Source organism: Sus scrofa, chromosome 6 (genome assembly GCF_000003025.6).
Source record: "Sus scrofa isolate TJ Tabasco breed Duroc chromosome 6, Sscrofa11.1, whole genome shotgun sequence".
Lineage (NCBI taxonomy): Eukaryota > Metazoa > Chordata > Mammalia > Artiodactyla > Suidae > Sus > Sus scrofa.
The window spans coordinates 37,458,504-37,485,410 of NC_010448.4; the positions used below are offsets into that span (position 1 = coordinate 37,458,504).

A 26,907-nucleotide genomic window follows, 5' to 3' on the forward strand; every position below is an offset into this window, starting at 1 on the left:
ATATAATTCAACTAGATGCGTAAGTATATAGGAGAAACTTCTTTGATAAGGGACCTAAATGTACTGGCAGCTCTTAGTAGGCTTTATGCAAATGTATGTCCATAGTTATATGTTTTAATCATTTCTTCTGTTTCTTCTATTTATTATAGTACAGTATATCTCATAAACTAAGCATCAGCTTCTCAACTCTAATTGTAATCAGTGAACTACATTTAACTAATTTAATGAAGCACATATGCCAAAGAAAAAGATTAGTATTACTCCTCCAGAGTGGCGTTATTATTATTAACATATAACATTTATCATGAATTTTATATGTAACACTTCTCATCATGAGCCTCATCTATGAAACAGTAACACAGTATGCTGTTCTCATTTGTGTCAGGACATTGTTCCTTTTTCTTGTTCATGTTGCCCTGATTCTCTTACTCTTATTTTCTAGCTGCTCCTCGCCAAAGGATAGAATTGACCTTTGATGAGCGTTATTATATAGAACCATCATTTGAATGTCGGTTTGATCACTTGGAAGTTCGAGATGGGCCTTTCGGTTTCTCTCCACTGATAGATCGTTACTGTGGTGTGAAAAGCCCTCCGTTAATTAGATCAACAGGGAGATTCATGTGGATCAAGTTTAGTTCTGATGAAGAACTTGAAGGACTGGGATTTCGAGCAAAATACTCGTTTATTCCAGGTAATGACGTTATTGTTTCAGTGGTTCGGTCTCACTCTGATTTTAGAACCTTAAGGCTAGAAAAGAGACAATTCAGTCGAGTTAATCAAGTGAAAGCTTTAAAGAAAGTAGCAAAGTCAAAGGGAAATCAGTCCATACATAAATTAAAAACTTAAAAATTAGAAATAGAACTGTATCACTTGAATTTTGAGGCAAATCATAGATGACATCACATTCTTTCTTGGATTTCTTTTTCTTTCTTTCTTTCTTTTGGCTGTGCCCATGGCATGTGAAAGTTGCCAGACTAGGGATCGAACCTCTGCCACAGCAGCAACCCAAGCCACAGCAGTGACACCACCAAGTCCTCAACTACTAGGCCACCTGGGAACTCCTTCTTTATATTTTATAGCATATATATCAAGGCCAAAAAGTCACAGCAAATACATTTTTAAAAATTAAACAAATTGTCTTATTTTTAGAATCTCTACCAGAAGTTATTTTGGCAGATTTTTTTCCATTAGAATGATTGGATTAATCACTCATTGGAATGGTCTCTAGAAAACATTAACCAATGGAAAGAATACCACTCTACACTTGGAGGCAAAAGATCTGGGTTTGAATCCTTTTCTCTGCAACCTGTTGGCTGTAAAATTTAATATTAAGCAGAGTTGTGCCCAAGAGTTGCTGTTGGTAAGATAGGGAATACCTTTCTGAGGCTGTCATAACTAATTACCAGAAACCTGGCAGCTGAAGAAAACAACAGAAGTTTATTCTCTCAGAGATGTGGAGACCGGAATCCAGAATGCAGCAGTCATGTTCCCTCTGGGAACTCTGAAGAATCCACGCTTAGGCTCTGGAAGCTTCTGTGGGCTGCCCCAGTGTCCTGGACATGTCCACTCATCACTCTGATCTCTGCCTCCATCTTCACATCCCCTCTTTTGTCAGAAATCCTTAGCTTAATCACACCCTTCACCTTGTAATGTAATATTCACTTGTTTCTCTTTCACCATAGGGTAAAATTCATAGGTTCTGACAGCTAGGATGACATATGTTTGGGTGAGGGAGAGGGTCTCCATTCCACACGCTCTCCCTGTCTTACCTGCCCCACAGATGCGAGAACACTCCGTCGTCCTCGAGCCTGTCCACTGTAAAAGTAGGCATATCCCTGACGTGGAAACCCAAAGATGCGCTAGTTACTGCCCCCGCCTTCGAGGAGCTTAGGATAACAATTACATAACCTTTTTGCTTTTATGTATGTTTTCATGCAAGAAATTTGTTAGTTCAAAAAATTAAAACATACCCAAATGAAAAGGAAATAGCCGTAATCTTATCACCCTATATGTAAAAAACAAATATTAACAATATGGTGTGTATCCCTTCAGATGTTTTTCTAAATCTGTTTATGTTGTTTGTTCTAAATAACCGAAATCATGCTATGTTTCAGCTGTATTACCTGCTTTTTTACCTGAACAATGTAGTCAACTTTTTTTTTTTTACCTGTTACTAAGAGTATTATGGGATTTTTTTTTTTTTTTTTTTTTTTTTTTGGTCTTTTTTAGGGCCATACCTGCGGCATATGGAAGTTCCCAGGCTAGGGGTCGAAGCAGAGCTGCAGCTGCTGGCCTACACCACAGCCACAGCAATGCAGGATCCAAGCCACATATGCAACCTATACCACAGCTCACGGCAATGCCAGATCCTTAACCCACTGAGCAAGGCCAGGGATCAAACCCAGATCCTCATGGATACCAGTTGGGTTCATAACCTGCTGAGCTACAACAGGAACTCCTGTTGGAATTTTTAAGTATTTGTGTTGTCAATGCCAAAATGATAACATTTTCCAAAAATAAAATTTATTTTTTTTTAGAACAGTTTTAGGTTCATAACAAAACTGAGCAGAAAGTATAGAGTTACCATAAACCTCCTGCTCCTCAGAGCTACCTCCAGAATCAACATCCTGCACCAGGGGTACATTCATTACACGTGATGAACCTGCACTGGCACAACAGTATCACCCCAAGTCCATAGTTTACATGAGGGTTCACTTTCAGTGTCCCACATCCTTTTGGTTGGACAAATGTGTCATGATGTATGTCCACCATTATAGTATCAGATAGAGTATTTCCATGGACCTCATCCCCACCCCATCCTCACCCCCCCTTCTGTGCCGCATCTCTTCATCCCTCTCTCCCCAGCTTCTGGCAGCACTGATCTTTTTACTGTCTCTATGGTTTTGCCCTTTCCGAAATATCGTATAGTTGGAATCATACAGTCTGTAGCCTTTTCAGATTGGTTTCTTTCACTTAGTAAGATGTATTTAAGCTTCCTCCATGTTTTTTCATGGCTTGATAGCTTGTTTCTTTTTAGCACTAAATAATATTTCATTGTTTATCCATTCTCTTGAAGGATGTCTTGGCTGCTTCCAAGTTTTAGCAACCACAGATAAACCTGCTGTAGACATCCGTATGGAGGTTTTTGTGTAGACGGGTTTTTAACTCATTTAGCTAAGTACTGTGGGGTACAGTTGCTGGATCATATTAAAATTTTTCTTTAATTTTCACTTAAATAGATAAGGGCGATGGTTGCTCAGCATTGTGAATGTACTTAATGCTACTGAATTGTGCAGCTAAAATGGGTAAAAGGGTAGAATATTGGGTAATGTATTTTACTACAACAAAAAGAATTTTTTTTTAAGTGTAAGCCAGTGTCTAAAAAAACTTAATTTGTAAGTTCAGATATATATCACCTGCCAGAATGTAAAAAGGGTTAGTCTAAATTTTCTCTGAATCCTTACTTAGTTTAATTTAGAATACATCACAGACACTCTTCTTTTTTGATTTAATAAGTTAAACCCCAACCTTCCTAAATCAAAGGGAGTAACAACACTTGAGCAACTTTACAGAAAATTGTCAAAGAGAAATCTAAATCTTAAACAGTATTGGAGTAAAAAGTAATAGGAACTTTCTGGCAAATGAATCGGAATTTTTTCATATGTAGGCTAGAATTCTAAGATATTGTCATTATTGCACTAAACTTTTCAGAATTATCCCACTTACTTCCAGGAAGTAGCAGTCCATTAAGAGGCTCTGCCTCAACAAATACCACCCTTAGCTAAGAGAGTTTCACTTATTTAAAAGATTCTAATTTCTCATCACTGTTAGTTAGCTTCTTCCATACTTACAAATTCTTAGGCAAAATTTATTTTATAAATATGACTTTAAATAACTAGACACAGCTATAATTTAGCTAATTATTAATTGCCTATTTATTTCGACATTGTTTTATTTCTTTTAGTGGTAAAAATTGTGGTACCCTCATCCACATAAAGGTATCATTATAGAGTAAGAAAAATTGTCTAGATAATTGGGACCTAGTCCTTAGTTTGTCATTATATGACCTAAAACAAGTCATAACCTTTTCTGATTCAGTTTCCTCATCGATAAAATGGAATATTACATAATCTTGATGTATTGTTATTAGCATAATATTAAACATAAGGCCTTTAGAAACTCTGAAGTACTAAAAAATGCAAATGTAAGACAATATGGTGTAGAAATCCTAAGCATTTTATTATCATTTGTCTATAGTTTAACCATAAGCCATATAAAGTTGCTCTCATGATACATAAAACTAATAGAAGAAAAAGAGCTGCTTTTCTTCAAAATATCGTTACATATAAACTTCCCCGACTTTGTTTTTTAAAAATATTTTTAAAAGCATTATTCAAATGATTAAGATTTTTTTTTTCTTTCAAATAGTGTAAATTTGTGTGCAAAGATCTGACTCCTATATAAGACTTTGTAATTGGAGGGGGTTGTTTTTTTGTTTTAGGGGGTTTTTTGGGCCATGCCCATGGCACATGGAACTTGCCTGGCCAGAGGTCAAACCTGTGCCACAGCAGCAACCCAAGCCACCGCAGTGACAACACTGGATCCTTTAACCCGTTGTTCCGCAAATGAATTCCTGTAATGTCTTTTTGATACTAAAGTACTGATTACTTAAGTGAGTTAGCTAATAAAAATCAAATACCTGGCCAATTGAATTAAATCAGTTATTTTGATAAAAACTATTGGTTCTCAGTCTTCTATGAGCTATTTCACAGGGCAGAATATCCTATATGTCATCTAGTCCTCTTTCTTTTTCCTGCCATTGTAGATAAACAGCTCACTAGCTGCTGCTCTGTGTGGGATAGAGGGTAAATTGTATTTAACATAAAGTTCACCATTTTAATCCTTTTAAGTGGTCAAGTCAGTGGCATTAAGTATATTTACAATGTTGTGCAACCGTAACCACTGCCCCTTTCCAGAACTTTTTTATTACCCCATGCTGAATCTCTGTCCATGACAACACTTAATTCCCCACTTCCCCACTCCCTACAGCCCCATGAAAACAGTCCCTATGAATTAGACTAATCTAACAACCTCAATAAGTGGAATCATGTAATACTTATCGTTAACTATCTGACTCATTTCACTTAGAATGTTTCAAGGCTCATCCATGTTGTACTGTATGTCAGAATTTCATTCCTTTTTAAGGCTGAATAATATTTCATTGTATTATATATATACTACATTTTGTTTATGGATCCATCAGTGGACTAACCACTGCTGTTGTGAGTTCTCAGGTAGCATAAATAAGTTATCAATTTGTGATGAGATTAAAAAGTATAACTAGTATCATTTTGAAAACATTGATGCTTTAAGTGAGCACCCGAATATATTCATAAATAACCAGGGAAAACTTTCTCTTGCTTTGCTATTAAATGTAACATTAGATGTGACTTAAAACATTAAACCTGAAAGTAACTCAGTGCCATTGACTTTCTTTTTTTTTCTCTGTTACAGATCCAGATTTTACTTACTTAGGAGGTATTTTAAATCCCATCCCAGGTTTAGTATATTACCTCTTTTTCCTCATGGCATCTTTGATCAGTCTTATTTTCCTTTGAACATCATTCATCTGTTCTTTCTAGATTGCCAGTTTGAGCTGTCAGGAGCTGATGGAATAGTGCGTTCTAGTCAGGTAGAACAAGAAGAAAAAACAAAACCTGGCCAAGCAGTTGATTGCATATGGACGATTAAAGCTACTCCAAAAGCTAAGGTATTACTATGTATGCAATCACTTCAGAGAGGAACATAATGAGATGTGATTTGTATAATGTATTATTTTGGTTCATGCAGATACTTACTGATTATCCAAACTGACGTTACAACTTACAAAAAAATATTTTTTCAGTCACATTGTCAAACACGTCTTAACATCCCACCATTGTTATAGTTAAATAAACTATAATATAAACGTTGGGACTCTCACGTATATATTAAGAGTCCTCTTTTAAGAATTTTAAGATTTTTAGGAGTTCCTGTTGTGGCACAGTGGAAGCGAATCCGACTAGGAACCATGAGGTTGCAGGTTTGATCCCTGGCCTCATCAGTGAGTTAAGGATCTGTCGTTGCCATGAGCTGTGGTGTAGGTCACAGATGCGGCTCAGATCTAGCGTGGCTGTGGCTGGTGGCTGTAGCTCTGATTGGACCCCTTGCCCGGAAGCCTCCATATGCCCTTGGGTGCGGCCCTAAAAAGCAAAAAAAAAAAAAAAAAAAAAAGTATATTCCTAATTGGAGGGTGTGAGTATTGATCAGTGTGATTGTAGATGCATAAACACCTTCATGAGGAGGTAAAATAGGCAACGAGAGGTTAAGATGTGTTGTCGAAGGTCTCAGAGTTGGTTATAAGAGTGTCAGAAACCAAAGCACAAGTACATTGAGTCTTAGTTCTTATTCTTACCATGCTCTGCTAATCATGGAGAGTTTTATTGGAAAGTACCACAAGGAAGGATGTTTTTAAATAACTCAGACAGATTGAGACTGGGTGCTAACTACTTTTGCTTTTTGCTTTTAATTTGTATTTCTAGGAATAGTAACAGTTAAAGTTATATTTATTGTGTATATATGTAAAAAGAGAAAGAGTGAGGGTAGGAGAACAAACCTTTTAAAGAAATAGGAAAGTCAAATTTAGAGTTACTGGTAATATGTTGGATTAGATAACCTGCAAGCCTATTATAAAACACCTTGGATAAAATATAACAGACATCCTTTTAAAAGCATCGATAAGTTCCAAAAAAGAAGGTAATTCTTACGGATGAGAAATGAAAAGAGAGAAGTATAAACCAGAGCAGGAAGCTAAAAACTGAAATAGATGGTATAGATGGCTCTTGCTGATTTCAGTAACCAGTGCCTACCCAGAGTAGATATGCCAGGAGCTTGGTGTTAATATCCATCCTGCGACAGTAATAAAAGGCCTAGGGTTCATGTGGCCTTTGTGAGAGCCTTCACATAAAGCTGGAACCATCAAAGGGAGATAAGTGCCATGAGATGGTAGATTAGAAATCTTCCACTAGTGCAGATACGTAACAAAGACGCTTGTCTTTCTGGGCTCAGCCTCAGGATAGGGGTGAGGCTGAGTTCTCCCCTAACACTTTATACCCAGAACTGTCTTTATTAATAGTTTGGAATGTGAATTTACATTCCATACTCAACTCTGGAACCTCTTAGCCCCCAACTTAACAATATATCCTGGGCTTATCAAACCCTTTGAGAATACCTGGCAAAAATAAATACAAAATAACCATGGAGAGTACAGGATTGCCATAGATAAGACATTGCTAAGGGTAAGCTCACAACCCCGAATTAGAAAACACATAGGTGAACGACCCACCACGAGTGAGTGAGCAGGCATAACAGCAGGAAGTTTCTTGGATCTGCAAGAACTAAAGTGTTTTAAACATCTTACAAGAAGGACTCTAAAAAATAAAAAAAAAAAAAGAAGGACTCAAAAAGATGAGAAAGAAAAAGGACGAAGTGCACTTTAAAAAATAACCAAATAGAACTTCCTGAAGTAAAATGTATAGTGTCGAAAGGTAGATTTGAGAAAATTACCCAGAAAGTAGCTTGAGAATAGGGGACACTGGCAATTTATTAAGGAAGTTTCAAGAGTTCACAAAAACTTTGACAGAAAGAGACCCCTAAAGCAAGGGAAAAAAACATTTTAATTGACATACAGTTATACTGGGCAACCCAGAATATCTTTTAAAGAAACAGAGAGAAAAAACAATATCAGAATAATCAATAGCAAAATAAAAGCCAAAAAATAATAATGTCTTCAAAGTTCTAAGAAAAAAATAAGTAACTGGCAACCTAAAATTCAGAAATTCCATATTCAACTAAACTATCCATTCAAAGATGAGGACAAAAGGTATTTCTGGGGGGAAAAAATGCTATGGCTAAAACCCAAACATTTCCTGTTTTAGGTTAACTATGGAAATTTTTGAAAACATAAAAATAAGAAAGAAATACCAGACAAATACCAAAAGAACTGATACAGCTACTAAAATTGAAATCAATATGGTCACTAATTCACAAGAAAGATATATTTAAAATTTTATGTATTAATGTAGCCTCAAAATGTACAAAACACGAATTGACGATTCTGGGGGAAACTGACAAATCCACAATTACAGTGTGCAATTTTTTCCACCTCTCGTAATTAAGCATGCAGAAAAATTAGCAAGGCTTAGAAGAGTTGAAGAACACAGTGTGCCTAATGGAGCATGGTATCTTGGCTCTGAAACATCCAGAGAATGTGCATTCTCTATAAGCATGCATGAGACATTTATGGAAACTGATCCATACACTTTTAGAAAAAGGAGGTCTGACATACATACTAGTGCTTAGTATCATTCAGAGCATCCTCTGACCAAAATGCAATTCAATTAGGAACCAGCAATCAGAATAACTTTAAAACCCCATATGTTTGGAAATTTAATAATATACCACCTAGTAATTATTAATAGGTCACAGAAGAAATCAGGGTAGAAATTTGAACAGATTTAAAACTCAGCAGTAGTGAAAATACTACATTTCAAAACTTGTGCGATACTTTGAGGGAAGAGTTCCTGCTGTGGCACGGTCAGTTGATGATCTGGCTTGTCTCTGGAGGTGCTGGTTTGATCCCTGGCCCGGTTCAGTGGGTGTGGCGTAGGTTGCAGCTCCAGCTCCAATTTGATCCCTGGCCCAGGAACTTCCATATGCTGCAGGGGCGGATGAAAAAGGAGAAAAAAGAAAGTATTTCAAGGGAATTTATGACCATAAATGCTTCCTTTAGAAGAAGAAAAACTTTAAATTTAATGAGCTAAGATTCAACTCAAGAAGTTAAAAAAATGACAAAAAAAAATACCCAAGAAAGTGTAATAATAAAAGAACAGAAGTAAATGAAATTAAAACTTTACAAAAAGGAGTTCCCATTGTGGCTCAGCAGTAACAAACCCACATAGTATCCATGGGGACACAGGTTTGATCCCTGGCCCCATTTGGTAGGTTAAGGATCCCTTGTTGCCTAAAGCTGTGGCATAGGTCGCAGAAGCACCTTGGATCAGGTGTTGATGTGGCTGTTGTATAGGCCAGCAGCTGCAGTTCCAAATGGACTCTTAGCCAGGGAGTTTCCATATGCCACGGGTGTGGCCCTAAACAAAAAAAAACAAAAAAACTTTACAAAAAGAAAGAGTCAACAAAACCAAAAGCTGGCCCTTGGTAAAACAATAATAATAACAGGCATAACTTTGGCAAGATTGATATAGGAAAAAAATCAGAAGTGGAAAAAGTCATACATCAACTACAGCTAAGATTAAAAACTATTATAAGACAAACTATAAAGAAGACCTGAAGAAAAGGGGGAAAACTGAGCATTTCTTCAGTAAATAAATTAATTACAAAAGGAAAAAGAAAACCAGCAGGGGAACCTAGAGATTTAAAAAATGTAAGTCAGAATTCCCGTGGTGGCTCAGCGGTTAACGAACCCGACTAGTATCCATGAGGACATGGATTCGATCCCTGGCCTCGCTCAGTGGGTTAAGGATCCAGCATTGCTTTGAGCTGCGGTGTAGGTCACAGACGTGGCTTGGATCCTGAGCTGCTGTGTAGGCCAGCAGCTACAGCTCTGATGCGACAGCTAGCCTGGGAACCTCCGTATGCTGAGGGTGCAGCCCTAAGAAGACAAAAAAAAAAAATCAAATGAACTTGCGGATTCAGACTATACAAGGAGGGGAACATTAAGAGACAGGTGTCTGAACACTGACTGGTGTTTGATATTAAAAAATGACATTTGTTTCGAGTGATAATAGTATGAGATTATTTTAAATGGTTTTTAATAACACATATGGATCTGTTTACATGTGAAATGATACTTCCGGAATTTGTCTCAAAATAATATGGAAGAAGTAGAAATGGGGAGAGGTATAAATAAAGCTAAAGGTAGGGGATGGGAATTTATGATTCTATTTTGTCTACTTTTGCTTGTTTGAAATTTTCCATAATCAAAGTGTTTTAGACTGTTCTTTGCTAATAAATTTGTAAATAGTCTAAATGGACAATTTCCTGAAATATATGATGTATATGTGTGCATATGTATTTACACATATACATATAATTTACCAAAATTGAATTGAAGAAGTAGAAAACCTGAATAAATGTGTACCAGATTAACAAAATTGACTTTGTACTTAAGTTTAACAGAAAAACTTCCAAATTAGATTTTACTAAATACTCAAGGAACATGTGATATAGATTGTTTCAGAAAACTGAAAAAGAAAAACCATTCCTCAGCCCATTGTATCAAAACTAAGTATATAGTGTGAAAGGATTTTAAACCAGAGAATTATTTATAAAATGGAGGGGGAAGAAAGACCCAAAAAACTAAGCAATAATGAACAACAAGTTTCCTAAACCTAACAGTGTTTTTTGTTTTTTTTTTTAAGAAATCATGACCAAAATGGGTTTATCCTAGGAATTCTTGGACAGTTTAATGTGAGAAAATCAAATGATGTAGTTTACCATATTGATACATTAAAGGAAAAAGTCCAGGTACATCAGTAGATGCAGAAAAAATACTCAATAAAACCTAAAACCTATTGATAAATGACAATCTCAGTAATTTCAGCATAGGGACACATCTTCACTATGATGAAGAATATCCACTAAAATCCTAAAGCAAATGTAATTAATGGTGAGACCTTAAAATCATTTCCTTTAAACTTATGTCAGTTCTCAGTATTTTATTTGGTGGTAGTCAGCGCAGCAAGGTGAGAAAAAGAGAGCATTCTCTCTTTGTCACTGGGTAAAGTCTCTAAAAGTAGAACTACACATGTGTGGGAGCTTGGTATATAGTAAATATTTAGCATGCCAGATCAAAGGGCATGATAATTGATAATTGATGCTACAACAATTGGCTATTAATAGGAAATCCCTGTCTTACATTGGACATAAAATTCATTCTTAAATGTCAAAACTAAAACTGACAGAAGAAAATATAGGAGTATAATTCTATAACATTTGGTTAGCAAACAATTTATTTACAAAGAGAAAACACACAGTACACAATTCATTAATTTTATTACATTCCAGAATCAACTAAGATAGAGTAAGCCCACTACAGCTTATTTCTCTTAAGTTACTGTACCTGAAAGCTCTGAATAGAATACAAAAAGCAACTGCTTGAGGATTCTGAAAGTAACCATTAGAAAGTAAGTTTGGGGAGTTCCCGTCGTGGCGCAGTGGTTAACGAATCCGACTAGGAATCATGAGGTTTCGGGTTCAGTCCCTGCCCTTGCTCAGTGGGTTAACGATCCGGCGGTGTTGCCGTGAGCTGTGGTGTAGGTTGCAGACGCAGCTCGGATCCCGCGTTGCTGTGGCTCTGGCATAGGCCGGTGGCTACGGCTCCGATTAGACCCCTAGCCTGGGAATCTCCATATGCCGCGGGAGCAGCCTAAGAAATAGCAAAAAAACAAAAAAAAAAAGAAAGTAAGTTTGGGAGGGAAGTCAAAACTTGAATAAAGGCCCCCAAAGGGGGTGAAATTCAACGTTTTTTCCCTTCTATTGTGTTCCTGGGGCTGGTTCATGAAACTGATAGCAGGTGCAGACAGCAGAAGCTCAGAGAAAGCACACTAGCCAGAACAGTGAGTAAAGGTCCCTTACAAACGGAAATGGGGGAGTCCTTGGTTTGTTTTCCCCCCTTTACCAGCTCAGCCTAGGGTCAGCAGCAGTCACAGCAAAACCCCATCTCTTTAACCGGTGGAACTTGGAAAAGGCTAAGGTGATGTCTGGAGAGTATGGAGGGAATCCCCATTGTTGTTTCTTTTTTCTTTCTTCTTAGTCCCTCAGAACTCAGAATAGGTCAGCAGACTAAAAACTAAGGAAAACTTACCTTTCTGGCCACCAGAGGAACGGTTATCCAGAGAACGAGAAGGACGTCTTGGCGAGCAGGGAGCTAGAGAAGGGAAGACACTAGGTGTGGCTTACTCCTGAGCTGCACATGAATGGAGCATGCAAAAGTGTTGAGGACCAAACTACAGTATGAACCGCTGTCCGAGTGCCTGAGTAAGACATGCCCTGGCAAGTCTACACATAGCAAAGTTCTCAAAAACGGAACCAACACTGGAACATACACAAAGAGACAGTGTATGTTATCTGAACCCAACTGGAAAGGTTCCTGATAAACAACAGAAGTCAACGTTTTCCGTGGATTTTTACCAGGACTCAGAGTCTCAATGTTGTATTCAAAATGCCCAGAATATAATTTTAAAGTTACCCCCAATATAAAAATGGAGGGATATGTGATTCATTCTAAAGGAAGAAAACGGTCAACAGATCCCAACTCTACTGCCAGGCCTCAAATGTTGGAATTATCAAAGATTTTGAAGTAACAATATAACTGTGTCACACGAGGTAAAGTTAAGCATTTCTGAAGTGAGTGGAAAGATAGATCTTAACAGAAATAGAAATTATAAAAAAGAACCAAGTGAAAAGTTTTAAACTGAGAATGAAAACCATACCTTAAAAAAAAAAAAATTCACTGTATAAACCAATAGGAGAATAGAGATGATAGATGATAGAAGAAAGTCAATAAATTTGAAGATGACTCAGTAGAAACTAAACTGAAATATTGAGGGGGAAAAAAAGATTGAAAACAAATTATAGTAAAGCCTCAGGGACCTTTGGGACAATTTCAAAAGGCCTAGAATTCGTGTCCTTAAGTCCCAGGAGAAGAGGAAGAGATCATTTCAGAAAAAATATCTGAAGAAGTAATTGCAAAAAAATGCCCCAAATTTGGTGAAAGACATAATTTTACAGATTCAAGAAGCTCAGCAAACACCAAACAGGATAAAAACAAATGAAAAACAAAGCCTACACACATCAAATCAAACTACTTAAAACCGAAGAATTGAAAGCCTTGAGATCCGATGGAAAAAACGATGCATTTTGTATATAGGACCAACAGTTTGAATGTGCGTTTCTCTTCAGAAATCATCAAAGCCAAAACCTTAAAGTGCTGGGAAGAAAAAAAAAAACTGGGAGTTCCCATCGTGGCTCAGTGGTTAACCAATGCTACTAGGAACCATGAGGTTGCAGATTCAATCCCTGGCCTCAGCTCAGTGGGTTAAGGATCCAGCATTGCTGTGAGCTGTGGTTGCAGACACAGCTCGGATCCCAAGTTGCTACGGCTGTGGCGAAGCCTGGCAGTTATAGCTCAGGTTCAACACCTAGCCTGGGAACCTCCATATGCCATCAGTGTGGCCCTAAAAAGACACCACCCCCCAAAAAAAATGAACTTCAGAATTTTATATCTAGCAAAAATATTCTTTCAGGAATGAAGGCAGAAGTTACATACACTAATGAAGACAAAACTAAAGAATTCATTGCCTGCAGAAATGCTGAAGGAGGTTCTTTAAATAAAAGATAAATGGTACTGGAAGGAATCTTGGAATTTCATGAATGAAAGGAAACAAAAATGGTAAATATCTGGATAAATATAAATGATTTCCCAACACCAGAAGCAAAAGAGAGGACATCTTTATAGCCTCTCCAACATTAAAAGGGACAATAATAAAACACTGGAGAGGTCTGTGCCCCCAAATCAGGTGACTCAGGTGAAATGGTCAAAAATTCCTTAAAAGCCACAAGCTGCCCAAACACATCCAAGAAGAAATATGTAACCTGATTGGCCATATATTTATGGAATAAGTTGAATTCGTTGTTTAAAAAACCTCCTTACAAAGAAAGCTCTAGGCCTAAATAGATACACTGATAAATTATACCAAACATTTAAGGAAGAAATAATGCCGATTCTTCACAGTCTCTTTGAAGAAATTCAAGAGAAGGAAACACTTAAGATGTTATAAGGAAACCATTGATCATTATTCCCCTATGATATTTTGCTTTATAATGAGAAATACATGTATTTGGTCTTCATCTCCATTTCTGGTACAGAATCCACAAAACCTTTAGAATCTTCTGCACTATAAGAGCAGTGAGAACATCTTTTGTTATAATATTTGGTCTTTTGTCCTCAGTTCCTGAAAATGTTTCAGAGTCATAAAGTTAAAATAGGTGCCTGCTTATTCATAACAAGCCCCTTTCAACCACAAGTGAGTTTATGTTAATGGGATGGCTTCTGGAAATCCCTTAAAGATGGAGGCTTATTACCAGGGTAACCAGTAATTTAGTAAGTAAACTGGTTTTCTGAATCCTGTAAGCCACTCTGACAAATAAATCCAAGGAGAGGATCTTGGGAACCTCAGATTTATAGCCGGTCAGTCAGAAGCACAGGTGACAGCCTGGACTTGTGATTGGCATCTGAAGAGGCCAGCCTCTTGGGGGTAAGCACTCAGCTTTTGGAATCTGAAACTGTCTCTGGGTAGAGAGTGACATAAGTGAGTTGAATTGTAGGACACCCAGCTGATGTTTGAAAAATTGCTTGGTGGTATGGGGAAAAAAAGACTCACATGTTGGCACTGGTATCAGAATTGTTACTCCAGAAAACAGATGTAGAAATCCTTAAAATATTAGTCAGTCTAATTCAGCAATATTTAAAAAGTATAATAATGCACTTAAGTAATCACAACCAAGTATTTATCCCAGGAATGTAAGGCTGGTTCAGCATTTGAAAAATCAACATGTGACTATCTTAAATTTGTTAAATCAGCACCCAGTCATGATAAAAAAAAAAAATCAGAAAAGTAAAAATAGAATAGAACTTATGTAACCTGATAAAGGGTGTCTGTCAAAACCTATAGCTGATACCATACTTGAAAACCTGAATACTTTTTCCCCTCAAAATCAGCAACATGGCAACTGCCATTTAACACCATAGTAGAAGCTGTAGAGAGTACAGAATGGCATACAGATAGAAAATTATTTTTGCAGACTACATAATTACCTACGTAAAAGTTACATAAAATACATCCTCAAAAAGCTTCTGGAACAAATAAATGAGTTTGACAAGTTTACAAGATAAAAGACCGATAGACAAGTATAAATTGTATTTTTTTAACATACAGTTGACCCTTGAACAACATGAGTTTGAACTGTGCTGGCCTACTTATGCATGGATTTTTTTTCAAGGGTAAATACCACTACACCATCCAAGTTTGGTTGAATCCACAGATCCAGAACCAAGGATACCAAGGACTGACTATAGTTAGATGTGGGTTTTTTACTTCAAGGAAGGGCAGCATCCCTAACTCCCACGTCATTCAAAGGTCAACTGTACTAGCTGGTTCAACATTTGAAGAATGGAGTTCAAAAGTAAGAAAGTGGCAGTACCATTTAAAGGAAGACTCTCTCCACCCCACCCCTGAAATAGGCGCAGCATCTATAAACTGCAGACTTGCAGAACCCTGATAGAAAATTTAGAAGACCTAAATAAATGGAGATATACTCTATATGCCTGTTGATGGACTCAATGATGTTCTTCTGAAATTGGGAGTTCCAGAGTTCCCATCGTGACACGGTGGTTAACAAATCCGACTAGGAACCATGAGGTTGCGGGTTCAATCCCTGCCCTTGCTCAGTGGGTTAACGATCCAGCGTTGCTGTGAGCTGTGGTGTAGGTGTGGTGTAGGTCAAAGATACGGCTCGGATCCCACGTTGCTGTGGCTCTGGCGTAGGCCAGCGGCTACAGCTCCAATTCGACCCCTAGCCTGGGAACCTCCATATGCCGCAAGAGCGGCCTAAGAAATGGCAAAAAGACAAAAAAAAAAAAAAAAAGAGAGAGAGAGAGAAAAAAAAATGAAATTGGGAGTTCCCTTCATGTCTCAGCGGTTCACAAACCTGACTAGGATCCACAAGGATGAGGATTCCATCCCTGGCCTCACTCAGTAGGTTAAGGATCCAGCATTGCCATGAGCTGTAGTGTGGGTCAAAGATGCTGCTCAGATCTGGCATTGCTGTGGCTGTACTGTAGGCCAGCAGCTGTAGCTCCTGTTTGACCCCTAGCCTGGGAACCTCCATATGCCATGCGGGTGGCCCTAAAAAGAAAAAAAAAAAAAAAAACAGTTCTCCTGAAATTGATCTATAAAGACAAACACGGGTCAAATTAAAATCCCAGGTAGTATTTGTAAATATGGACAAACTGTAGGAACCAAAACAATTTTGAAAAAGAACAAAGATGGAGGATTCACCATCTGATTTCAGGATGTTACATCTTCCGTAATCCAGACAGTGTGGCACTGACAGAAGCATAGGGTAACAGAACAAAGTCCAGAAGTGGATTCAAACAAATAGGGCTTATTGATTTTTTTTAAAAACAAGGATACAAAGTCATTTTAAGGAGAAAGGAGAGTCTAGTCTTCAGCAGATGGTGCTGGAACAATTGAGTTACCCATGTGCTCAAAAAAAAAAAAGAAAAGACCTTGACTTATACCTAATATCCTGCACAAAAAACTCAAACTGGATCATAACACAAGTATAAAATTATAAAACTCTTAGAAGAAAACATAGAAAATCTGACTTTCGGTTAGGGAAAGAATTCTTAGATACAACATCAAAGAAGATTCCATAAAATAAAAACTTATAAATTGGACTTCATTAAAATTAAATTTTTTTCTCTGTGATAGACACTGTTGAGTGAAAAGACACTAGAAGGAAATATTTCTAAAACACCTGCCAAAAAACTTCTCCAGTGGGTTAAGGATCTGGCATTGTCACTGCTGTGGCTTGGGTTGCTGCTATGGTGCAGGTTCAATCTCTGGCCCAGGAAACAGGCACAGCCGAAAAAAAAAAAAAAAAAAACTTTAATCCAGAACTCAAAACTTGGGAGTCCCTAGTGGCACAGTGGGTTAAAGATCCAGCATCTTCACCACTGTGGTTCCTGTTACTGCTGTGACACAGGTTGGATTCCTGGCCTGGGAACTTCTTCATGCCATGAGCACAGCCCCACCACACACCAAAAAAATCAACAGTAAGAAAACTACCCAATTTAAAAGTGGGCAGACTCGTTCCCACATAGGTTGTTACAGAATACTGATTTAGAGTTCCCTGTGCTGTACTATAGGTCCTTGTTGGGAAAAAAAATGATATATGAAAAAGAATGGATGTATATGTATAAGTGAATCACTTTGCTCTACACCTTAAACTAACACAGTATTGGAAATCAACTATAATATAAAATAAAAATCAAATTAAATTGAAAAAATTGGTGGAAGATTTGAATAGATTTCACCAAAGAATTTGATTTTGACATTTCAAAATAGAAATTAAAACCACAATGTGATATAGCACTATGCCTCTATTAAAATAACTAGTTTTTGAAAACTGACAATACCAGGTGGTGGGAAATCTATATAGAGCAACTGAGAACCTAATGACACTCCTGGTGCGAATGCAGAATGATATAGCCATTTTGACAAACAGCTTGATGGTTTCCGCTAAAGTTACCATGTGATGCAACAGTCTCCTGGCTTGATACCCAGGAAAAAGACATTTTTGTCCTAAAAAAAAAAAAAAAAAAAAAAAAAAAAACACGAATGTGAATGTTTATAGCAGCTTTATCCATAATAACCAAAAACTGGAAACCATCCAAATGTTCTTTAGTTGTTAATAAACTGTGGTGCATCGATGTGGTAAAGTCTATTCGTCAATCAAGAGACAAACTATTGGTACATGCAACAGCATGGAAGAACCTCTGATACACTGGGCTCACTGAAAGAACCCAGACTTAGAATACTGCGATGTTATTTACATGAAGTTCTGGAAAAGGTGGAACTATAGCACCGCAAAAGATCATTGGCTGCCAGAAATCAAGATTGAAGATCTTTGCCGAGGAGAGAATTTGGAGGCGATAGAGCTGCTCTTGATTGTGATGGCTGTCAACGTGACTCTGCATTTGCCAGAGAAATTTTATTATGTATTACTTGAGGCCTGGCAGAATGTCTTGGTGTGACAGAGTGTCAGTAAGGACTGAGGAGTGGAAACGCTCCTCCCTCCCTCTGGAAGGATCAACTGCTACAACCACTTGGCAAAGCCACTTGGCATCCTCTGGTCAAGCAGAAAGGGGTCGTGTCCTGCAACACAGCAGCCACGCTTCTAGGTATCTACCCAGACACTCATCATAGGCGAGCATAATGAGACTATAATATTTACGGCAGTATTTAATGTTTTTAAAAGTGGTGACAAACTAAGTCTCCCAAAGGAAAATGGAGAGTGACTTAGTTCCACAATTGATACAAGATTTCAAAATAGGAATTCCCATCGTGGCTCAGTGGTTAGTGAATCCGACTAGGAACCATGAGATTGCAGGTTCGATCCCTGGCCTCGCTCAGTGGGTTAAGGATCCGGCATTGCCGTGAGCTGTGGTGTAGGTCACAGACGTGGCTCGGATCCCGCATTGCTGTGGCTGTGGTGTAGGCCGGTGGCTACAGCTCCGATTAGACCCCTAGCCTGGGAACCTTCATATGCTGCGGGAGCGGCCCTAGAAATGGAAAAAAAAAAAAAAAAAAAAAGATTTCAAAATAGACAAAACAATACTATATACTTTCATAGATACATAAATTTCAAAATCCAAAAATTGTGCACAGAGGCATTCCCCCTGTGGTACGCTGGGTTAAGAATCTGACTGCAGTGGCTCGGGTCGCTACAGAGGTGTAGGGTCAAGCCCCGACCCAGCACAGTGGGGTAAAGGGTTCTGCGTAGGTCAAAGCTGTGGCTCAGATTCAGTCCCTGGCCTGAGAACTTCCATGTGCTGCAGGTGTGGCCATAATTTTTTTTAATGTGCATAAGGAATTATAAAAATCATACTCAGCATATGTCAGAAAGATATGGGAACATAGGAGACTTTAGTTGTAGAGTTAGTTGACCCTTGAACAGCACAGGGGCTAGAGCTGCCAACCCACTTGCAGTTGAAGTTCTGAGTATAACTTTACAGTCAGCACTGTGTATCCAAGGTTCTGCATCCTCAGATTCAACCAACAGTGGACCATAGTACTGCAGTACATATTTATTGAAAAAAATCCATGTAAGTGGACCTGCTGCACAGTTCAAACCTATGTTGTTCAAGGGTCAACTGTACACGGAATTGAACTGCATGGGTCCACTTTTTCAGTAAATACTACAGGACTGAACAATCCACAGTTGGTTGAATCTGTAGATGCAGAACCACAAATATGGAGGGCCAACTAAGAGACTTGAGCATCTGTAGGTTTTGATACCTAGAGCAAATCCTTTGTGAAACCAATTCCCCAGCGATACTGAAGGATGACTGTATAGAGTGATATTACCATAAAAAAAATACCATACACAGTTGACATGGGAATTGGATCAATTTTTAATTGTATTAAACAAATTATTTTACTGAGGAAATTTAAGAGAAAAAATATTAGGAGTTCCCTGGTGGCTCAGTGGGTTAAGGATCCAGTATTGTCATTGCAGTGGCTCGGGTTGGTGCCATGTCATGGGTTTGACCCCTGGCCCGGGGACTTCCACATGCCACAGTTGTGGCCAGAAAAGAAAAAGAAAAAAAAAAAAAAAAAAAAAAAACAGCTTTCCGAGGATTTCATTCCATTTCTGTTGGGATCTGCGGAGGCACCAAGAAATAGCAGCATCCTTTTCCCTACTGGAGTTAATGAGCCACTTGAGAATGTGGAGATTCAGAATAGCCGCTTTATTTGCAATAACGGTTAGCAAAGTAGCTTCACAGAAAGAGAGTCAAACTAGACTTGCTAATTCCCTGCCCACCAGAACCACCTCCCACCTGTCTAGACTGGACCATCCCATCCAAGGAAAGGGCATTGCAGAAGAAACCCACTTACGCAAATCACTGTTTCCCTTACTCACTGGTCCAGGTAAAGAGGGAGGGAAAAGAGACTAATTCCCCACAATCCAGGTGACTCACTCCACTTCCCTGGGGAGTGCGTGGGAGAGGGTGAGAGGCCAAGACTGTTTATGTTTAGTCAAAGGTCTCTTCTTCTGCGGTCTGGGCGAGAGAAGAGTAGTTTGTGCCCCATCCACCCATTTCAGTTTTTCTAAATATTATTAGAAATATTTTCTGAAGGTTAGTTGAATTAAACAGTTAACCTTAATATTTAGCTGTATTCACAATAGAAAAGAATGTCATTCTTGGCACATGGCTTACCTTAAAACTTTGACTTTTAAAAAGTTGTATATTTAGAGTATTTTCTATAGCCTTCTACAAGTACCATGTTTCTTTGGATTAAAAAAAAAAAAGTAGGAGTTCCAATTGTGGCTCAGTGGTAACAAATCTGACTAGAATCCATGAGGATGTAGGTTCGATCCCTGGCCTCACTCAGTGGGCTGAGGATCCGGCATTGCTGTGGCTGTGGTGTAGGCTGGCAGCTGTAGCTCTCACTCGACCCCTAGCCTGGGAACTTCCATATGCTGGATGTGTGGCCCTAAAACTTTAAAAAAAAAAAAAAAAAAGAGAGAGAAAGTAAATACTCAGACTCCTTGATGGTCTACAAAATTTCTACCAAAACTAGGTTTTATAAGCCTAGTCACTTTTTAATTAATTCCCCTGAGCAAGAATTATACTGGATATAATTAGCGTACGATTGCCTAAATGGAAGACCTTAAAATCTAATGGAGAAGACGAATGATGACAGTCATCAGTGATACTATCAGAGAGCTATGGGCAGAATGTTTTGGAAAATAAGTGATGGAGAAGTTAATGAGAACAAATTATGAACTTTAAGCGAACATATTGTTTCTCTGCTAAAATACGTTGATGGAGGTTTTGTGAAGTTGTGAAATGGAAATCCATTACCACTAAGTCTCCACCATTCTCACGTAAGCGGTAGACTGGCCATTGCAAATAAGCCAGAGTTACTGGCTTAAAATTTAACTCTGGACTGTATTTTTTAAGTTGTTTGTTCTTAGTTTTATGTCATCGGGATATTTTAGGGAGAAAATATCTGACATTTTTGTTTTAGTGTTTTTGTTTTTTAAGTGTGGCATATGGCTACCTCAGAGATAGCAGTCAGCGAGTGAATACCCATTAGATGTCTTCAATGGCAATCACAGAAAATCTTTGTTCTTTATTCACTAAAATTTTAATTGAAGAGTCACACATGAGCAACTAGAACCAAAACTCAAATTGTGTGTGTGCGCGTGCACCCCCACACATAAAAACCATCCCAAGGAATGGGAAGAGCACACCCTTTAAGAGTCAGACCAATCTGGGTTCAAATCCTTGCCTTGAGTAACCTCAGGCAGCTTCCTTAATCGCTGTGAGCTTTAATTTCCTCCCTGCCTGCAAAGAATAATACCTACTCTTCCTTTTCTTTTGGAGAAAATGCCCAAGGTTGGTCTAAGTCCACAGCCTAAAGATGAATGTTCATGATCTAGCTAAGCCTCGAATCTAATGGAAATCTTCAGATAAGAATGGGCCAGGTGGAGTTCCTGCTGTGGCACAATGGGATCAGCAGCGTCTCTGTAGCAACAGGACGCAGGTTCAACCCCCACGTTGCCACAGTGCAGCGTAGGTCACCGTTGCGGCTCGGATCTGGTCCCTGGCCCAGGAACTCCATATGCTGCAGGGTGGCAGAGAAAGGAAGGAAGGAAGAAGGAAAGATTCAAGCACATTTTAAGAATAACTTAGTGCCAGGTAGCAAGCTGCCTATAAAATTTGAAAAGGATACTAAGCAAAATAGAATACTAATGGTGCTTATTTTGGGACCCCAGTTTAAATCTTTCTGATAGAAAATGTGGAACTTGTTATTTTGAAGTAAAATCTTAAGACCTCTTAAATGTGCAACAGTAGGATAGTGTGCGAATAAATAAGACATCATGAGAATGACTACAGTTATGAAGAGTGTATATATAACTTGCATTACAGCAAAGCAGGTTGTATCTTACAATTAAGCTTAGGTCTTAAAAATGTGAAGAAAAACTCAAAAACGTTTACCACAGTAGTTGTTAGAGTGACAGAATTATGTGTGTTTCTTTTATTTTCCCAGTTTGTCAGTATCATGAGATTGTTTTATAATAAGAAAAATATGTAAGACAGTAATGCCTCATGGAGCAAAAAATTCATCTCTTTATAGACAGAGCACAAATTTTAGGTTCCTTAATGCTTAGTTCCATTATTAAGACAACCAAAGAAACAGACCATTAGGCTTATTATTTTACCTACTTAGATATCAGCCTTTTATCTACTATTTTTCTATTAGTTATAACTCAACTCAGTCTACCTTTTGATTGGATAATAGAACTAGAGCATTAAAATTATACATCTTTAAAAGCAGTGCTTTTCTTTATTTTCATGTTGCAGATTTATTTGAGGTTCCTAGATTATCAAATGGAGCACTCAAATGAATGCAAGAGAAACTTTGTTGCAGTCTACGATGGAAGCAGTTCTATTGAAAATCTCAAGGCCAAGTTCTGCAGCACAGTGGCCAATGATGTAATGCTTAAAACAGGAGTTGGGGTAATACGGATGTGGGCAGATGAAGGTAGTCGGCTTAGCAGGTTCAGAATGCTCTTTACTTCCTTTGTGGAGCGTAAGTAAATAATTCCTATAGCATTAAGGTCTTTCATGTAATCTTTTATTCAGAATGCAATTATTGAGCATTTCCCTTTGACAAACACTGTGGGTCACAGAATATAACTATAACTGAGTCTTAGTGTGTATTCTTAATTGACTGTCGTGGGTGAGAAAAAACAAACATGGTAATGGATAAATTGCCACACTGTCTGTTAAAGGTGTGGGAATTTATGCATATGATAGGGAATGTAGAAAATGGAGATTTCTCTCGAGATTTTCAAAATTAAAAATAATTATCAGGAGTTCCCTTCACGGCTCAGCGGAAACAAATCTGACTAGCGTCCATGAGGACTCAGGTTCAATCCCTGGCCTTGCTCAGTGGATTAAGGATCCAGCATTGCCGAGAGCTGTGGTGTAGGTCACAGACGCTGCTTGGAGCCTGCATTGCTGTGGCTGTGGTGTAGGCCAGCAGCTATAGCTCCAATTCAACTCCTAGCCTGGGAACCTCCATATGCCATGGGTGCCGCCCTAAGTAGATAAAAAATAATGATTATCAGCAGTATGAATTCAGCTTGGTGAAATAATTGTGAATCCACCAAACTATGGCCCCCAGGGATTTAGATAGGCTATTTTCTTTTTTAAAAGTTTTAAGTAATTTTAAGCTATAGAAAGTTGAGAGATAGTACAGTAGTTCCCATTGTGGCACAGCAGAAATGAATCCAACTAGTATCCAAGAGAATGTGGGTTCAGTCCCTGGCCCCCCTCAGTGGGTCAAGGATCCGGAGTTTCTGTGAGCTGTGGTGTAGGTCACAGGCACAGCTCAGGTCTGGTGTTGCTGTGGCTATGGTGAAGGCCGACAGCTGCAGCTCCAATTCAACCCCTAGCCTGGGAACTTCCATGTGCCACTGGTGCGGCCCTAAAAAGCAAAAAAAAAGCAAAAAAAAAAAAAAAGACAAAAGAGAAAGAAAGAATAGAGTTCTTATATGCCTTTTATTCAGATTCCCCAATGTTAATTTCTTATAAACTACAGTAAAACTGAAAATTAATGCTAATACATTATTATTAACCAATATATAGACCTTACTCAGATATCACTAGTTTTCCCATTTAAGTCCCAGGATTCCACGTTGCTTTTTTTTTTTTTTTTAATTTTTCGACTGTACAGCCAGGGTATCGAGTTATCCTTACATGTATACATTACATTTACATTTTTTCCCCACCCTTTGTTCTGTTGTAACATGAGTATCTAGACATAGTTCTCTCCACATTGCATTTAATTGTCATGTCTCCTTTAGTCTCCTCTGTTTGTGATACTTATCTCTGTCTTTAATGACCTTGATGCATTTGTAGAGACTGGACCCTTTACTTAGTAGAATGCCCATCAATTTAGGCCTTTCCGATGTTCTCTCTTGGATTCAATTGATGTTATTATGCCTTTCTGTCAAGAATACCACGGGGAGTTCCCGTCGTGGCACAGTGGTTAACGAATCCGACTAGGAACCAGGAGGTTGCGGGTTCGGTCCCTGCCCTTGCTCACTGGGTTAACGATCCGGCGTTGCTGTGAGCTGTGGTGTAGGTTGCAGACGCGGCTCGGATCCCGCGTTGCTGTGGCTCTGGCGTAGGCCGGTGGCTACAGCTCCGATTCAACCCCTAGCCTGGGAATCTCCATATGCCGCGGGAGCGGCCCAAGAAATAGCAACAACAACAACAACAAGAAAAAAAAAAAAGACAAAAGACAAAAAAAATTTAAAAAAAAATTAAAAAAAAAAAAAAAGAATACCACAGATCTCACTTTATAGCTTTTTTCAGTGTATCACAGCAGTGAGGTAGGGGCACACAATGTGGGTTTGCCTTACACTGCCTTGGGTCACTTCATTAAGGTACTGACTGCCACATTTCTCCAATATGAACTATTCATTTTTCCTTTCTAACAAGTAAGTCTCTTTGAGGCTATGCAAATGCTCTTTTGGTCACGAATTTTAGCATCTGATAATAGTTTCTGCCTGTAACAGTTATTTATGTAGTATTCACCTAATGATGGTTTTCTGTTGCCATCACTCATTCCGTACTTGTTAATTCTAATTCTGTGGAGAACAACAGCTTTTCTTTTTCCTGCATTTATCTATTCAGTTATATGTGTCAGTAAGAACTTATAGATGTTTATTCTATGTGTGTGTGTGTGTATATATATATATATATATTATTCCACCATAACATTTAATTTGTTGCTTGAGTCCCAGCCTTGGCCGTTGGGAGCTCCTTATTTTTTCAAATCACTTTCTTCCTTTCTTTGATTCTAGGATGAACCAGGCTAAACTTGTGTTTTCCCTGACCCAGACCTAGAACCAAACATGTTTCCAGAAAGTCCTTTCCTTCTCTTAAGAGTGAGGAATCTGGCTCTAATTACCCACAATATAGGTATTTGTTCAATCCTTGTATGCACTTAAAGTAATCTTAGGAGTGCTAACCCATGTCCCAGTTAGAAAATTTCTAGCAGAGTGTATGTACTGTTTGTGTGCAGCTCTTTTGTCTTGAGCCACGCTGTCAAACTGTGGTGTTCCAGTGACTTAGTTTAATTGTTTTCTTCTCTCTTTTCCTTGTGGTTCATTTGTAATAACCCTTAGGTTCATTTGTGACTGTGGTGACCTTGTATTTTGTTTTGTGTCTCCCCCCCCCCCTTATGGTTACTTTAAATTGTTTTTATTCTGGAGTATGTGGCATGTTGTCATTGTTCAAAGAGAGCTATACAAAAGGATACCCTCCAATGTTACTCTACTCTCCTCTCCTCTCCCCTGTGCCAGTAACTCCCCCTCCCCAGTTCTTTCACTCTGTTCCTACCCATTCTCTCTATGTAAGGAATCCCATAGTTCCTGGTGTAGCCTTCCTCCATTTGTTTTTACTCAAAAGACTGGATACATTTGTATTTTCTTATATCCTCTTTTTTCTTCACAAAGAGAACCATGTTATACTGTTTGCATTTTGCTTCTTTCACCTCACAGTATATCCTGGAAATCACTCTATATCTGTTCTTTTTTTTTAAAGGAGAAAAAGATAGCTTTATTGCTTTGCCAGGCAAAGGGGCCATTAGTAGGCTAATGCCTTAAAGACTGTGCCCCTCCATATCTTCATTATTTATAAGTGCATAGTAATATAATTGTGTGTACATACTTTAGTCATTTGTTACTCTATTTATGAGCATATGGGTTATTTATAATATATTGTGATTACAAGCATACTGTTACAGTGAATAATGTTATGCATATGTATTTCCATATTCTTGGAAATATATCCTCCTGGATGGTTTCCTGGAAATGGGATTGCTCATGCAGAAGGTCACTTTTACATAGTTTAGTTAGGTATTGCCAAGCGCCTTTCCAGAATGATTGTAGGTTTTTAAAACTATGATAAAACCATTTTAAATGTACAATTCAGTGACATTAAGCACATTCACAACATCCTGCAACCATCACCACTATCCATTTCCAGAACTTAGCTATCACCCCAAACTGAAATTCCAAACCCAGTAAATAATAGCTCCTGATGCCCCCCTCCGCCACCCCCAACCCTAGGAACCTTTATTCTACTTCCTGCCTCCATCCATTTCCCTCTTCTAGATACCTCATATAAATGGAATATTTGTTCTTTTGTGTCTTTTGTACATAATATTTTTAAGAATTTGTCTTTTTTAAAGGCTGAATAATATTCCATTGTATGTATAATATCACATTTTGTTTATCCATTAATCTATTGATGAACACCTGAGTTGTTTCTTCTTTTAGGCTATTCTAAATAAAAGTTGCTGTAAACGTTAGTATAAAATCTGTTTGAGGAGCTCCCATTGTGGCTCAGTGATAACGAACCCGACTAGTATCACCATGAGGACTTGGGTTCAATCCCTGGCCTTGCTCAGTGGGTTAAGGATCTGGCATTGATGTGAACTGCAGTGTAGGCTGCAGACACAGTTCGGACCCCACGTTGCTGTTATTGTGGTTTAGACTGGCAGCTATAGCTCCGATTCGACCCCTAGGCTGGGAACTTCCATGTGCCGCAGGTGCAGCCCTAAAAAGACAAAATACAGACATACATACAGACATACAGATAAAGTTATCTGTTTGAGTCTCTGCTTTCAGTTCTTTGCAGTATATACTATACCTAGCAGTGAAATTGCTGGATCGTATGGATATGCTATTTTGAAATGTTTGAGGAGCCACCAGCTATTTCCACAGCAGCTGTGCTATTTTACATTCTCTCCAGCACTGCAGCAGGGTTGGTCCCCATCCTCACTAACCCTTCTTATGTTTCATTTTTTTATAATAGCCATTCCAATGGCTGTTTAAGGGGATTTTTTTTTCATGTGATTCTGATTTGTATTTCCCTAACGATGAGTAACGTTGAGCATCTTTTCATGCTTTGTG

The 26,907-nt window shown here is 38.3% G+C and overlaps 1 protein-coding gene across 3 annotated transcripts in view; it reads left to right on the top strand.

Moving 5' to 3' along the window:
* Nucleotides 1-26,907, top strand: part of NETO2 (neuropilin and tolloid like 2) — a 63,056-nt gene that overhangs the window by 14,970 nt on the left and 21,179 nt on the right. For 2 of the 3 annotated variants that reach the window (XM_021094240.1, XM_005664460.3), the window contains exons 4-7: nucleotides 443-691; nucleotides 5,515-5,559; nucleotides 5,643-5,770; nucleotides 22,280-22,508. In XM_021094240.1, coding sequence (XP_020949899.1) covers nucleotides 443-691; nucleotides 5,515-5,559; nucleotides 5,643-5,770; nucleotides 22,280-22,508 — 651 coding nt within the window. The remainder of the gene's footprint in view (nucleotides 1-442; nucleotides 692-5,514; nucleotides 5,560-5,642; nucleotides 5,771-22,279; nucleotides 22,509-26,907) is intronic. The other variant, XM_005664461.3, reaches the window with a different exon arrangement.